The sequence below is a fragment of the Monodelphis domestica genome, chromosome 5 (assembly GCF_027887165.1).
Source record: "Monodelphis domestica isolate mMonDom1 chromosome 5, mMonDom1.pri, whole genome shotgun sequence".
Classification (NCBI taxonomy): domain Eukaryota; kingdom Metazoa; phylum Chordata; class Mammalia; order Didelphimorphia; family Didelphidae; genus Monodelphis; species Monodelphis domestica.
The window spans coordinates 283486198-283500062 of NC_077231.1; the positions used below are offsets into that span (position 1 = coordinate 283486198).

The following is a 13865-nucleotide window of genomic DNA, read 5'->3' on the forward strand; positions in this document are numbered from 1 at the left end:
GTTTTAGATATTTTCATTGACTTTGCCCACAGCCTTAGGCTCTGTCAGTTAGACTAGATCCCACCTCATCACAGAAAATAGGGAGAGAGAATTTACAAGATCTTACAACAAATCCCATCCCGCACAAACAGGCTCTTGGGATAAGTGCCAATAAATGTAAAATTATTTGGCAGTGAGAGAGTTTTGTCTCATTTACCCCAATTCTTACTTGTTGCCGAGGATGTTCATAGGCAGTAGCTTGCCTGCAAATCTTGATGAATTGAGAAAGACCATGATTAGGACCTAACAGTTGGCCATAGTCTGGTTTTCCTTTGTAGCCAATCTACTCTGTAGGTGAGGAAAGAGTCCTCTCTTTGAAGACACCCAAAGTAAATCTCTATGGGCTGTAAAAGTACAGGTGAAGGAAGAATGCATGCGTGCCTGTGCATGCACGCGCACACACACACATACGTACATATGTCACATACCTGCCTGAAGTATGTGTTTGATTTCTGAAGACCTTGGGAAAGGGATGAGGTTAGTAACATTTATGTTTCACATAAGTTCAAAACAGATATAGAACTAAATGGAGTCTGTTTTAGTGAAAGTACAAAAAATAAGCTATTTTCTGTCCCTTAGATGGTTTATTCTGTCCTTTTCAATGAGGGATGGTCGTATGTCTGCTTGGCAGTATGTCCTTTCCCCCAAGAGCAGAGGACTTGCAATAAGTCAAAACTGGTTTAGACACAAAGGAGAATTTTTTCCTAGCTATTCATGTTGACTTGTTACCTTTATACGTATATCCAAAGTCTCCTGGAAAATATAAGGATGCAACTTAGTTTGTCTCTCGTGTTCATCAAAGTTTAGCTCATGGTTTGAGGCAAGTTGAACTTTGATAGAACAACATATCCTTCCTTAGCTAAGACTGTTTATAGAGGGCCACGGAATCCTAATGGCTCATTGTTTGGGGTTCATTGGCATTGGTCTGCATGGCTGCACACATGAGATTAATTTGGGTGTCTTAGGGGGCCAAAGGGCCCCACCACCCCATACCCATAATGATCAAGAAAGGTTTCAGGCTTCTGAGCTGGACTTTGACCTTTCATGTACTCTAGTTCCAACCACAGTAAGCTTTTAGCAAAGGGCAGCAGTGAGTGATTCGAGGGTGGCTATATAGTGGGAGAAGAATCAGGTTCAATTGCCTTTTCAAGTTGTGGTGAGGAAGCATTTTCTATGAAGAAGTCCATTTGAGTAGTTGAAAGAAAGTGGCTTCTTGAGTCTCCTCATTTTCAGAAGGAGGGAGACCTCAGATAGCCTGTTGTGCAAATGTTGAAAGAGAGACTTCACCTCCTCACAATGGCCCTTGTGAACAGAGGCAGGGCCTTGACTTACACTGATAAGATTCATATTTGTATTTAGATTGTATGTAATTGGCACACATCGCTAAGTAAGCATTTATTAAATGTCTTAGATGTACTTGGTGTTGAGCTAGGGCCTGGGAATGTCAGTTCAAAAATGAGTTTCTCAAGGTGCTTATGTTGTGGTGGAAGGATACTGCATGTTCTCATTTAAGGAAGTACAGAATATTAACAAAATAAATAGACTAATAACTGGGGCATTCAGGAAAGGCCTCTTGGAGGAGCTTGGGGTTCGAGGAGGCAGAGGGGATGAGGGAGAGCACTCCACACATGGGGGACAGCCAGTATACAGGCATAGACTAGGGAGATTGTGGACTGAGTGTAGCAGACTGATTTGTCTAGCCATGTGTCTGTCAACCTAGGAACATGGGCAGCAGAAACCAGTTTGAAGGGTTTTAATGTCACACAGTATTTGGTCAGTGCAAAATCCAAGGCTTCTTAAGTAGGAAGAGTGACATGATCAGACCGGTACCTTAGCTAGTAGCAGCTGTGGAGAAACTGAAGCAGTACAGAGGGAAATTTGAAGCAAAGAAATGAAATGAGGACTGTTGTGGTGGCGAGGGGACAAGGGATAAGAACTTGGGCTAGGGCAGCTGTGGGCAGCAGGGGAGATATGAGAAATGTTGATTGTTCATTGTATATGGGATGTAAGAGAGGTTGAAAAGTCAAAGGTGATTCCTTGACGGCAAAACTCGATGACAAGAATAATGGCACCTTGTACAGATAAATGGAAATTAGGACGGTGAATTTAGAGGGGAAAGATAATACGTTCTGGTTGGAGATATGAGACTAGGGAACAGGAGAAAGAGGATGGTGAGAGATGTATTAATGGAATCTGTGATGAGATCATGAAAGACTGTGTGGAGTGGAAAGAGCAGAGGAACCAGGAGAGCCCTGGGATAGACCCACACACATGACAGTGGGGCCCGGATAGAGATGCTGCATAGGACACATCAGAGGACCAGGACTAACCGTGAGAGAGCAGAGTCACAAGCCAGGGAGGAGAGAGTGTCCAGAAAAAGAGGGTGATGGGCAGTGTCAGACACTGCAGAGATCAAGGAGGTTGAAGGCTGAGAACCGATCTTCGGAGTTAGCTGTAAAGAAGTTCTGGGTCACAGTGGGGAGTGTGATTTTGGCCAAATGATGGGATTGGATGCTGGAATACCCTGGGAGCAGAAGTAAGTAGAGACAAGGAGTTCATGTTCATTTTAGTTAGACATTTGCTAACATGGTGAAGTCATAAGTCAACAGGTAGCTCCTTCGAGACTATTTCAAACTACTAGAGCCTACATAGTCGCCACTGACACATGGATCCTTCACCTGTGAAACTATGAAAGGTGTTACACAAGACAATAGCTCGATTGTCAGGTCCAGATTTTTTTGTTTATCTGTTTTTAAGCATGAGCATGAGAGGTTTGTCGTCCTCAGAATCAAGTGCCACCTTCTGTTTCGGGCCTTCCTTAATTAAGGCCTCCAGTTAGGATACCTGTTCTTCAAATGACTTTGTATGATATTGATTATACTTGGGTCAGTGCACTTATATTCCCCAAATAGAATCTAGACTCCTTAAGCCAGGACTGTTTCAATTTTGCCCTTGTATCTCTAGTGTCTGGCACAGTTAGTAAGCACTGAATAAATCAATGTCTTACTGACTTACAAAACGTACATAATGAATTTCCAGAGACAGTGCATGCTTTATGGAGTATGGCTTGAATCTGCCTTTAGATCCCGTGTTCCCTAAATCACACCTGCAGTTGAAAGTAGTTGCTGCTAGAAGGCCATCTTGCTCAGTTAGTGGCGGTTGTTCAGTTGTGTCCAACCCTTCATGAATCCGTGGACTGTACTGTCCATAGGTTTTTCTTGGCAAGGATACTGGACTGGTTTGCCATTTCCCTTTCCAGGAGATTAAGGCAGAGGTAAGCAACTTGCCCAGGTTCACACAGCTCTTCAGTGTAAGGCCTTCTAGAAAGAATCTAAGACAGAAGAAGGTCCTTCCTCAAACTGGGCTGCCTCCCAACATACCTTAATTCCCTGTCAGTGAAAGCTGGGCAAAAACTGGATACCCTGAGACTGTGTTCTTGCCTACCCTTCCCTTCTGGGACCCTCAGTTTTTCGTGGCACATACAGAAAGCTGTTGACCGACACATTTAGTTCTTTTTCACCAATTAAAACTAGTCAACATTGTTATCAGATATGATTTTTGTAACTAGAATTTGACATATTAAAAAAATTACAGCAAATAATGTAGTTCTCTTATTTTTGTTTATAAAACTTATTTTTTAAACAAGCATTTTAACATTCCACAAATCTGTTTGATTGGATTCTAAACTCCTGGAGAAAAGAAGTCATCTTTCTGCACTCCCCATAGCACCTTGCATAGTACTTGCTGGATTGAATTGAACCTGATGTGAATATTTTAATCCATCTATTTTTTCCACATATCCTTGTGGAGAGGAAAAGCAGCTTCTATAAAAGTGTGCTAGATGGTTGGGAGAATTTTTTCATGTGTGCGCCTTCCTCCAGTGCAGATGCTGTGGGCCCAGATTGAGCCTTCTGCCACATGTAGGGCTCTTCAGAACCTCCCCTTGCCCAAGCAGAAAGACTCTGCCGTGTGCTTAGCACAAGGAAAGGGGGAACATACATCCCAGGAGGAGTCACGAGGCTCTTTTTCCCCAGGGGTGCATTTAAGGGTAGAAGAAGAGCTCATTTACTCTTCTTTCCCCCAGAATCTATGTGTTCTGACAGAAGGGACCTTCAGAGCTGTTTTGTTTATTTTCTGAATATCCTAATCTTTTGCATAGATACATTGCATTTGACTTCCACAAGGAATGTAGTAACATGAGATGGGATCGTCTGAATATTTTGCTGGATCAAGTAGCCGAACATCAAGATGAATTTAGGTAAGCTGGAATGACCTCGTATGCACTGATGTGACTGACCAGTGTTGTGACTCCCTGATATCAGTTGGCCAGCAGACCTCAGAAGCCAGTTTGATTTTAGATTAGGGAGGTACAGCCCAGTATAATGGATATTGTGTCAAATTTGCTGGGAGTCATGAAGATGTGGGATCAAATTCTACTGCTGACATGTTGACAATTTAATTTTCAGTTTTGTCATCTGAAAAATGGGGATAACCCATGCAATATCTGTCTCTCAGGTTCAAATTAGAAGTGTAAGTAGGACACTTTGCAAACTATGTAAATTTCAGTCATTGTTTTTAAACTGTCTGGAAGAAGCCATCTGTTGACCTTTCTGTAACTTTATTGGAAAATTAGAAGATGTGTAACTAAATTCTGCCCTTTTGTTTTATTTGCTTAGTGGCCTAGTTGCCAAAAATAATTTGGACACTTCAGATGATTTTTACATGTGAAGTTAACATTTAAAATGAGAAATCTAATTTCTTTTTGGATAATTTAACTTTTTAAAACTGGTGCTTCCTTGGCATTTTCAGTTTCATAAAAGCACTTTCTCCTAGAGAAGTAGGTAGCTCAGGTGTCTATTTGGTAGCTCAATGTGGTAGTTAAAAAAAAAAATCTGTTCCTATTATAATATTAGACCCTAAGGGAAAATGCTTGTGATATCTTTCATGAAATGGGATACAGTGTCTCTCAACTACTTGGGTTCCTACTTAACTGCTACCTCAACAAGTTGAAGACTTGCCTATCAGAGAATCATCCCTCCTCTCCTCAGCACTTCCTTTTTCCCATGGAAGTGCCCCCTTCTCTTTGGAAACATCTAGAGTAGCCTAGCCTTGTTGGACAACTGAACTAGTCTGAAATGTGAGGGAATTTCAGAAGACAAACCACATTTACATAAGATAATTATCCAGGTCTAAAGATGTTTATAAACAAATGTTTTAGTTATTTTCTAGTGGACGCTCTTGGCAAAGTGGTGACAAATCAGGAAGGAATATTCCGTAGCAACTGCATGGACTGTCTGGACAGGACCAACGTAATCCAGAGCATGTTGGCCCACCGCTCTCTTCAAGCCCAGCTCCAGGTAGGGCTTCTCAATGTCTGTAGACATCCCGTTTTTGAAGAAAGAAAACCTCTGCCTTCTGTTGAACCTTGGAAAAGTAATCTAATAGAACCTGACTTTCTAGTCACACTAGCATTTATCATGAATGCTCCTTAAATATCTTCCCAGCTGATCTCATGACCAGGTAAATCTTAAGTAGCAACTTTAGTTATGCAAGTCCGACCGTTTGGTTGTGAGAAGTAAAGGGATATATTTGGGGAAGAAAGTGGCTTGCTCCTAAAGGCATGGTCATGACTGTATCGTGCTCCTTCTTATCTTGTTGAGAGAGGGAAGGAAGGAGAGAGAGAGACAGAGAGAGAAAGCTCGAGAGATTGTGTGTGTGGTATTTTGTTGAGACAACAAATACCTGTGCTTTTTCTCCTTAAAATTCTAACTACCATATTTGCTTGTATGGAATCCAGAGAATGGGTGTTCTGCATGTAGGACAGAGGATCGAAGAACAAGATGAATATGAGAAGATTTACAAAAATGGTAGGAAACCTCTTTGACAGAAATGAATGCTCTTCTATATGAAATTTAGTGCCCTTGGCAAGGAGGCTTTTTGCTTGGAATTTGAACTTATCTCTTTCTTTTCTTGCTTCATTCCCAGCATGGGCGGATAATGCAAATGCTTGTGCCAAACAATATGCTGGAACGGGTGCCTTGAAGACTGACTTTACCAGGCAAGTTAGGCCTAACCATCCCCCTAAATTAGACACTCTGCATGGTCCTGGAAGCTCACAAACTTGATCTGTTCTAGGATCTCCTTCAAAGAAATATGTGGATTACTTAGACCGTTGTACATCAGAATCTACAAAAACCAAATCTTCACATGGAGAATTAGGCCTCTGTTTCATCTTCATAGATGGGGATGCTTACTAATTTTGTTTGGAACTTAGAATTCTATTTGCTTTGATTTTTTCAGTGTTGTGTGTTATCGATGGCAGTGTGCCCAAAGGAGAACCTAGTCTTGATAGTAGTTTAGATGTGGGAGCCTGAATGTTTCTCGTTGGGGAAGAGTGTAGCTTGTGTGCATGTGGGTAGATGAATAAACATGAAATTCTTTATGATCTGCATTATTATTATTATTTTTAAATTTTTTCTCCAGTTCCATGTAAAAACAATTTTTAAGTTTAAAGTTCCAGATTCTCCCTCTTTTTTCCTTCTTGACTCCCTTCCATCCCTTCTCCCTCCCTGAGATGAAAAGCAATTTGCTATAGATATTTCATGTGCAATCATGTAAATCAGGTTTCCATATTAGTCGTTTTGTGGAAGAAATCTAAAAAAAAGGAATAGAAAGAAAGGGAAATGTGTGTTTCAGTCTGCATTTAGACTCTATCACTTCTTTCTTGGAGGGCAAAAAAGGGCATTTTTCCTCAAGAGTCTCTGGGATTGTCTTGGATCACTGCATTGCAGAGAATAACTTGGTCTATTAAACCGAATGATGACATTGTCATAGTTTGGCTTATTGTTCATATCTTTCTCCTTTCTATTTTTAAGAAATAATAGTTTACGATGTATTATAACATGTTAAAAACATAGCCCTCAAATCAACTTTCTTACACAGGACTGGGAAGAGAACTCAGTGGGGCCTGGTGCAGGATGGCTGGAATTCACTTGTGCGATACTACAAAAACAACTTTTCTGATGGCTTTCGACAGGTAAGGAGGGCTTTGAGACATGAGCAGGCCTCTGGGGCTAGATGACCCCAAGATGATATGATTGTTTTCAGCATGTTTTCTGCAGATGTTAATCCACCTCTTTCTTATAGGATTCCATAGACTTATTTCTTGGAAACTATTCAGTGGATGAAGTAGAACCTATTAGTCCCCTCCATGTACAAAAGGACTGGAAATTCTTGGCTGTAAGGACATTGACATTTTTCTTTTGACAATTGTCTTTGTTTTTCAGTTGCTTGATTTCAGAACATCTGCATATAAACTCCTATTATGAGGAAGATACTAACCTTTTAGTTGAGCTTCCTTCTTTTTCTCTTGCCCACTTTCAAACTTTTCACACACTTTTTATTGTGGTATAGAGATGTGCATGCTTAAAGGAATTTTGTGCTGGCCTCTTACTTGTGGTGGTAGCCAGCAGTAGTCACCCACAATTCTAACAACTCTGCTATTTCTGGGTTAAGGAAGTTTTTTATGTCTGGGACCAGCATTTAGCACAGCATGTATTTGACATGTACCTCTTCTTTTGCTCTCCTACTCTACTCTACTCATGAGCATCTAGTCTGTGTCGTCTTCTCCTAGGAGCTTCTCATTTCAGCACTCACTCTTGCTAGAGGTATTTGTATTCTAATAGAGAACTTGTAAGACTCAAAAAGCAGACCCAAAAGAAAGAATGGTTCTCTGATGGTAGAATTTCAGTCTTCTTGATTTAGAGTAGCAGGACCAATATTTTTGAACAGTGGACTTTTCTTGTTTCCCCTCATGTTATACTCTCTTTAGTCATTTACTGGCAAAGCTGGCTAGGCCTGTGTATACAGGAGTGGAATCCACCCTCCCAGATTACCATCAGTCAGTACCAGTGCTCCTCTTAGGAAGAGAGCCCAGCTTTTGGAGATTGAGGCAAACAAATAATTTTATGGTAAATATTGCCTTTTCCACCATTTTACGAGAAAAAACTGCTTTATTAGAACAAAAATTCAGTGGAGACCAATTTAAAGAAGTTTAAGAAGTCATTACTTGGAATGATGGAGTGAAAAGGATTCTTAGGTGAGAAGCTAGGAGACTAGGGTTTTAGTCCCAATTTTACCTTTAGCTGGTGCTATGACTTGAAGTCATTTAAGCTCTCTGGGTCTCAGTTTGCTTATCTGTAACATAAGAAGAGTGGATAAGGGGGCTTGTCTTTTATAGCATTAAAATCCCATGATGCTTTGACTTAGGTGTGGCTGTGATATAGGAGATTAGGACAAAGTTCCAAAGCTTAACAAAATCAAAAAACCTTGGGAAACACAATTATGTACCCCATTGCTAGAAGGCTCTTTTAAGAAAACAAATCTTTCATTTTGGGGTTTTCAATTTGGAAGGCTGCTTTATCTTGTGGGTTTTTTTTTTAAATTAAGTTTATTTATTTAATTAATTTAGAGTATTTTTCTGTGATTACATTATTCATGCTCTTTTCCTCCCCTTCTCCCACCCCCCTTCCCTTCCACTGGATTTTTACATGTCACTGATGCAGACCCATTTCCATATTATTAATATTTGCACTAGAGTGATTGGATTGTTTAGAGTCTACATCCCCAATCATATCCTCATTGAACCATGTGAACAGTTGTTTTTCTTCTCTGTTTCTACTCTTGTGGGGTTTTTTAAAATGAGAGTTGGGGGGAGAAATGTGAGGCAGAGCATAAAAGTATGTGCAGGTGAGCTTGGATCAGAGAAGTAGAATTCATAAATGATTGTTTTTGTTTTTTTTCCCAGTTGCCTATTATCATGGTCGTTGCCTTTTCAATGTGCATTATCTGTTTGCTTATGGCTGGTAAGTCCATTCGTAGTCCCTATCCTACATTAATATATATGCATATACACATATGTACATACCTATCTGTATATATTTTGTGGCATCTTAAGATACGTCTTTTCTAGCTTTGACTGTTTAATAAGACCCAGTCTGTTTTGTTCTTTAGATTCAGCCACCCAAAGAAGCTGTGTCAAAGATTCATTTTGTTATTATGAGCTAAGATATTATCAGCTTGTCATTTAATTTTAAGTTAACTGTAAAAATGCCCTTTTTATTGCTACCTTTTACTTTTTAAAAAACTTTTCTTAGAAGTTCCTATTTTAGCTAAATAAGCATATTAGAGAAAATGAAGGAAAAGCTTTTTTATTTAATGATTAATTTGGGTGACTTATTTCCTTTTGACATAGTCAATCACTAAACATTTATTAAGTGCCAGTTATGTGCCAGGCACTATGCTAAGCCCTAGAGATATAAAGGAAAAGAAAAAACAGTCCCTGCCCTGGCTCACACAATCTAATGGGGAAAACCATACAGACAGCTGCAAACAACTACATACAAAAAAGCTCTATACAGGATAAATAGGAAATAGTCAGTAGAGGGAAGGCTCTAGAATTAAGAGGGATCAGGAAAGACTTCTTGGGAAAAGTGGGACTTGAAGGAAGGAGAGCATTCTGGACATGAACCAGAGATGGAACAGCCAAGGGGCCCGGTATCCCTAGACTACAGAGGATGTGTTGGAAGAGTGCAACAGGAGGAGGGGAGCATCTCATAAAGGGCTTTGATGTGGTCCTTGAGGCAGTAGGAAGCCCCTGATGTTTATTGATGTTTATTGAGGTGAAGTGATCCAACCTGAGCTTTAGGAGTTCTCTGGTGGCTGAATAGAGATTGGTTTGGAGAAGGAGAGACTTGGGGCAGACCAGCCACCATCGGCCACTACAGTAGTCCAGGCATGAGGTGATGGGGGCCAGCGTCAGGAGCGAAGGAGCAAGAGATGTGACAAAGGTGTCTGACGGGCCTTGGCAATGTGGGGTCTGAGAGAGGGAGGACTCTGGGCAGGCCCTTAGTTTGTGAGCTCGAGGGACGGGACTGTCATAGGGAATGTTGGAGTGGGACTGAGTTTTGGGAGAAGATATTCATATATATTCATATTGGGACATAGTTTGAGCTGTTGACACGACATCTACCTTGAAATGCTTAATAGTCAATTAGAAGAGGCAGCTCAGTAACGCAGTAGCTGGAGTACCGGGTCTGGAGTCGAGGGTTCAGGTCTGGCCTCAGATCCTCCCTAGTTATTTGGCCCAGGGGAGGCCGCTTAATCCTGACTGCCTAGCCCTTACTTCCCTTCTAGTTTAGAACTGACACTAAGACAGAAGACAACGTTTTAAGGACAATTTAAGAAGTCAAATAAAAATGCAAGCCTGGATGTCCATAAAGAACTTGGAGCTGGCTAAGTAGGTTTGAGAATCATCAGCACCGAGAGAAATGACTCGATGGGAGCTGACATCACCAAGTAGAATAGTAGAGGGAAGAGAGAAGAGTACCCAGAACAGGACCTTGTGGGCCCTCCTGGCACTAGGAGAGGAACGATGGATTAGGGCAATGGCCATAGGAATCGAAAGGAGGGGACCAATCTGATAGATGCTTCAGTGCAACAGTTGAAAAGACCCGATGGTGAGAGGTCAAATTGTAAGCTGTGAAATTGGTGGAATGGTGTGTGTGACTTGGCATAAATGGGGAAGAGACAAAAGCAGGAGGAACTTTGGAATCTTCCAAGTTTGGCATTTTGACGCTCCAGCCCATCTTTGGAGTAATGATGTCCTCCAGGGGTGGAGGGTACAGAGCAGAGGTGAGAGATGATGATTAAGATGGAGAGAGATGGAGACAGATTTGGGGACCATCTGTGGGGGGACGCCTCTCTCAGCTGAAGGGAGGACTTGAATTTATTCCGGATCAAAGCTTGGGGACATCAGGAATTGAATCTGGCCTTGCTGTCAAGGTGATAAGCAGCTAACATCTATTTAATAAATCTGTGAATGCAGGAGCATCTCATTGACTTTGTTAATGAGTTGTTTTATGCTCATATAGCCTGTGTCGGACTGCAGGTATCCAAAGCCCTGCTTTATCGGTTGCTGGTTTGAAAAAGAGCAAAATACAAGAAATACCACATGATGGAATACATGAAATTCCACAAAGCCTGCTAGATATGAATCTGGGCCTACAGAGCTGTCCTCTTCTGTGGGTAGATGTGATTGGGTTTCTTTAGTTTCACAGTCAAGGGGATGCTCTTTGGACTTTGGGCCAGGCAGATCGAAAGGGTATCAGTGTAAGTTACTGAGTTGTTTGTTGTCTAGACGGTTGGTATTTTGCAGGAATACAGGTATCGTCTAAAGTGAGATAACCAATCATCCATTCCATTTGAAACAAAATCCTTTTAATAGTTGCTTCCAATCCCTTCTAAAAGTGGTCATTATTTGTGAGATGGAACATAAGGTTCCATCTTAGTAAGATCATGCTAATTAACTTTTGATTAGATGTGCTTATTAGGGCTATGCTAATAAACTTCTAATTGTTACATGCATTGAACTGACAGATCTCAGACTAATGACTTGTAATTTTATTTATTGCAATTTTCTTTCTTTCTTTCTTTTTAAAAATATGAACAGGTGACACGTGGACAGAGACATTGGCCTATGTGTTCTTCTGGGCGTTTGCAAGCATTGGAACATTCTTAATTATCATTTACAATGGCAAGGATTTTGTTGATGCACCCAAACTGGTCCAAAAAGAAAAGATAGACTGAATTTGTACATGTGGAAAGCGGCTTGGCTTAGAGGATTCCACAATTCATAATTGGAGTCTTTACTGATCTGCTTTCCACATCAGCAAGGGGTCTTCTTAGCTTTTTTTATCTTTTAGAAAAAGCAAATCCTATACTTTATTTAGAGATGTGAAATGCAATTGAGATCTGGTATTACATCCCTCTTCAGAATGATCTTTTAAATAGTGCATCAGTTGGGAATGGGACCCTCCTGATTGGAACCATGCAGGCCAAAGCCTTTGGGATGTTTTTGGCTTCAAGCCTGCTAGGATTTCAATCTGGGTCCTACTGACCAGGCTGGGAGGAATCTATTTATCCAACTGTTGCAGTATTGGTAATGTATAAATTAAATTGAACTTCTTTCACTATTTAAAATAGTAAAATTATTTTTCTAGCTGAGTTTCCTTCTTGTCATCTCAGAAGCAATCACAGTTGACAAGCATACGCTGTGGACTTTTGTTAAAAGTGAACACCTGTTCAATGCTAATAACTTCTATGAAAAATTTAATCTTGATTCTTCTAAGAGTTTGATTGAAATCTTCTAAGGCTTCATTTCAGGAGGGAGAGAACAGGGGTCTCTGGATATTCCAGGGAAAGTCTGAATTGGGCTGCTTCCCTCCCATGCTCTCCTGACACTATTTTCTAATTGCAGTTTAACTGACCATTTAAGAGTGATGAGAGTTTAGATAGAATTATCTTTTCTTTTTAAAGATGTAAATGAAATCAAAGAAGAATGTAAAGTCTGTTTTCCTTGTGATGTTCTACTCTTATGCTAACGGCCCAAAGCACACCTGTGTTTGAACAGTTGTCACAGGGGCAGATGCTCCAGCTGGCTGCTCCCCAAACTTTCCCTGAATGTTTCTTAGGGGCCGGAAGGGTCACTTGCCCAGCATCCCGGAGCCATGGCTTTGGGAGAAGGCCTCAGCTTTGCGTTTGGGGTAGCAGCCTCACTTCCATGCATGGGATTGTGGACACCGTTGATGACAGAAAGAATTTCTGCTGTTCTTCGATGTGTGTCTCAGATACAGAGCTTCCAAGTCATTCTAGTTCCCTTAATCAAGGACCAACTTTAATTTTGATTTATGTGCAAAAACAGACTGGAAATAGGCTTTCAAAGCTGTGTGTAGTTCTAATTGTGGATACAGCTGTCTATTCAAGTTGCAATTATGGAATCCAACATTCTAAACATATATAAGGTAGTAGTTAATTGCCACCCTTGAAAAGATAATTCACCTAATGCACTGCTACAATGTGTCCGTGTCATGCTTGAAAATCCGGACAGTTTCTTTGCTTCAAGAGTACCGATTCATTTTATCGTTAAAATGTTTCTAAAAGCCCCTTTGTTTCATCATTATCTTTTGTAAGCACTCATGACGAGAAACTGTTGCTTTTAGAAACTATAGTGGAAATAATAGTTGAAAAATCCTGCCTAGTTTAAATCAGTTATCAGAGCTCATAATGACTAAGAAATAAACGGACTACCTGTTCTTAAGATGTAAATAAATGTAATTTGCTCCAAAGACTGATGGACTATAGAACCTGCCCATGTCTACTGTAGTACATAATCCAAAAGCTTTTAGCCATTTCATGCTAAAAACTCTTTTCATCAACTACAACAAAGACCAAATTGGAACTGCAAATCTGGCTGCTTTGTAGAAATGGATTACTTTAGGTTCCTTAGTTTCTAGGGTGTATCTTTCAGAATTCTACAATGGTTTTATTTCCTATATTGTATATCTGCAAATGACAATAAAATTTCACTCTTTTCTAACTCCTGACATCATTGTTCCTGCACTGTTGATTTGAAAGTTTCTGTGTTTTTTTTCCCCATGTCACAAACTGGCATTTTCCTTTCCCATTTTCAGCTATTTGTCCTGTGAAATGGGCTGTATTTTTATTTGTTTTTGAGCAACCTAGCCGATAAGTTATGAGTGCTCTGCCCCGGACCGGACAGCAGGAGGAGCGGACTTAGGAAAGACTGTCTTTCTGCTTCCCCAGAACAAGGGACTCTTTAGGTGCTCTTGGTTGTGTTTCGTTTTCTGTGCGGAGGGTGCGAGGGCCTCCCTCTCGGTGCTCCAGTTCGGTTCCCCTGGCAGTCACAGTCTGACGTCAGTCATTCACAGTGATGGGTCGCCTGTGTGTCTGGATGATTCCCTCAATCT

General features: G+C 40.7%; 1 protein-coding gene across 1 annotated transcript in view; it reads left to right on the plus strand.

Annotated features, from left to right (window-relative positions):
* Positions 1-13481, plus strand: part of SACM1L (SAC1 like phosphatidylinositide phosphatase) — a 44892-nt gene extending 31411 nt beyond the window's left edge. The window contains exons 13-20 of the mRNA XM_007505065.3: positions 4199-4297; positions 5258-5396; positions 5837-5906; positions 6025-6097; positions 6982-7075; positions 7186-7278; positions 8846-8903; positions 11549-13481. Coding sequence (XP_007505127.1) covers positions 4199-4297; positions 5258-5396; positions 5837-5906; positions 6025-6097; positions 6982-7075; positions 7186-7278; positions 8846-8903; positions 11549-11685 — 763 coding nt within the window. The 3' untranslated portion in view covers positions 11686-13481. The remainder of the gene's footprint in view (positions 1-4198; positions 4298-5257; positions 5397-5836; positions 5907-6024; positions 6098-6981; positions 7076-7185; positions 7279-8845; positions 8904-11548) is intronic.
* Positions 13482-13865: the final 384 nt, after the last annotated feature.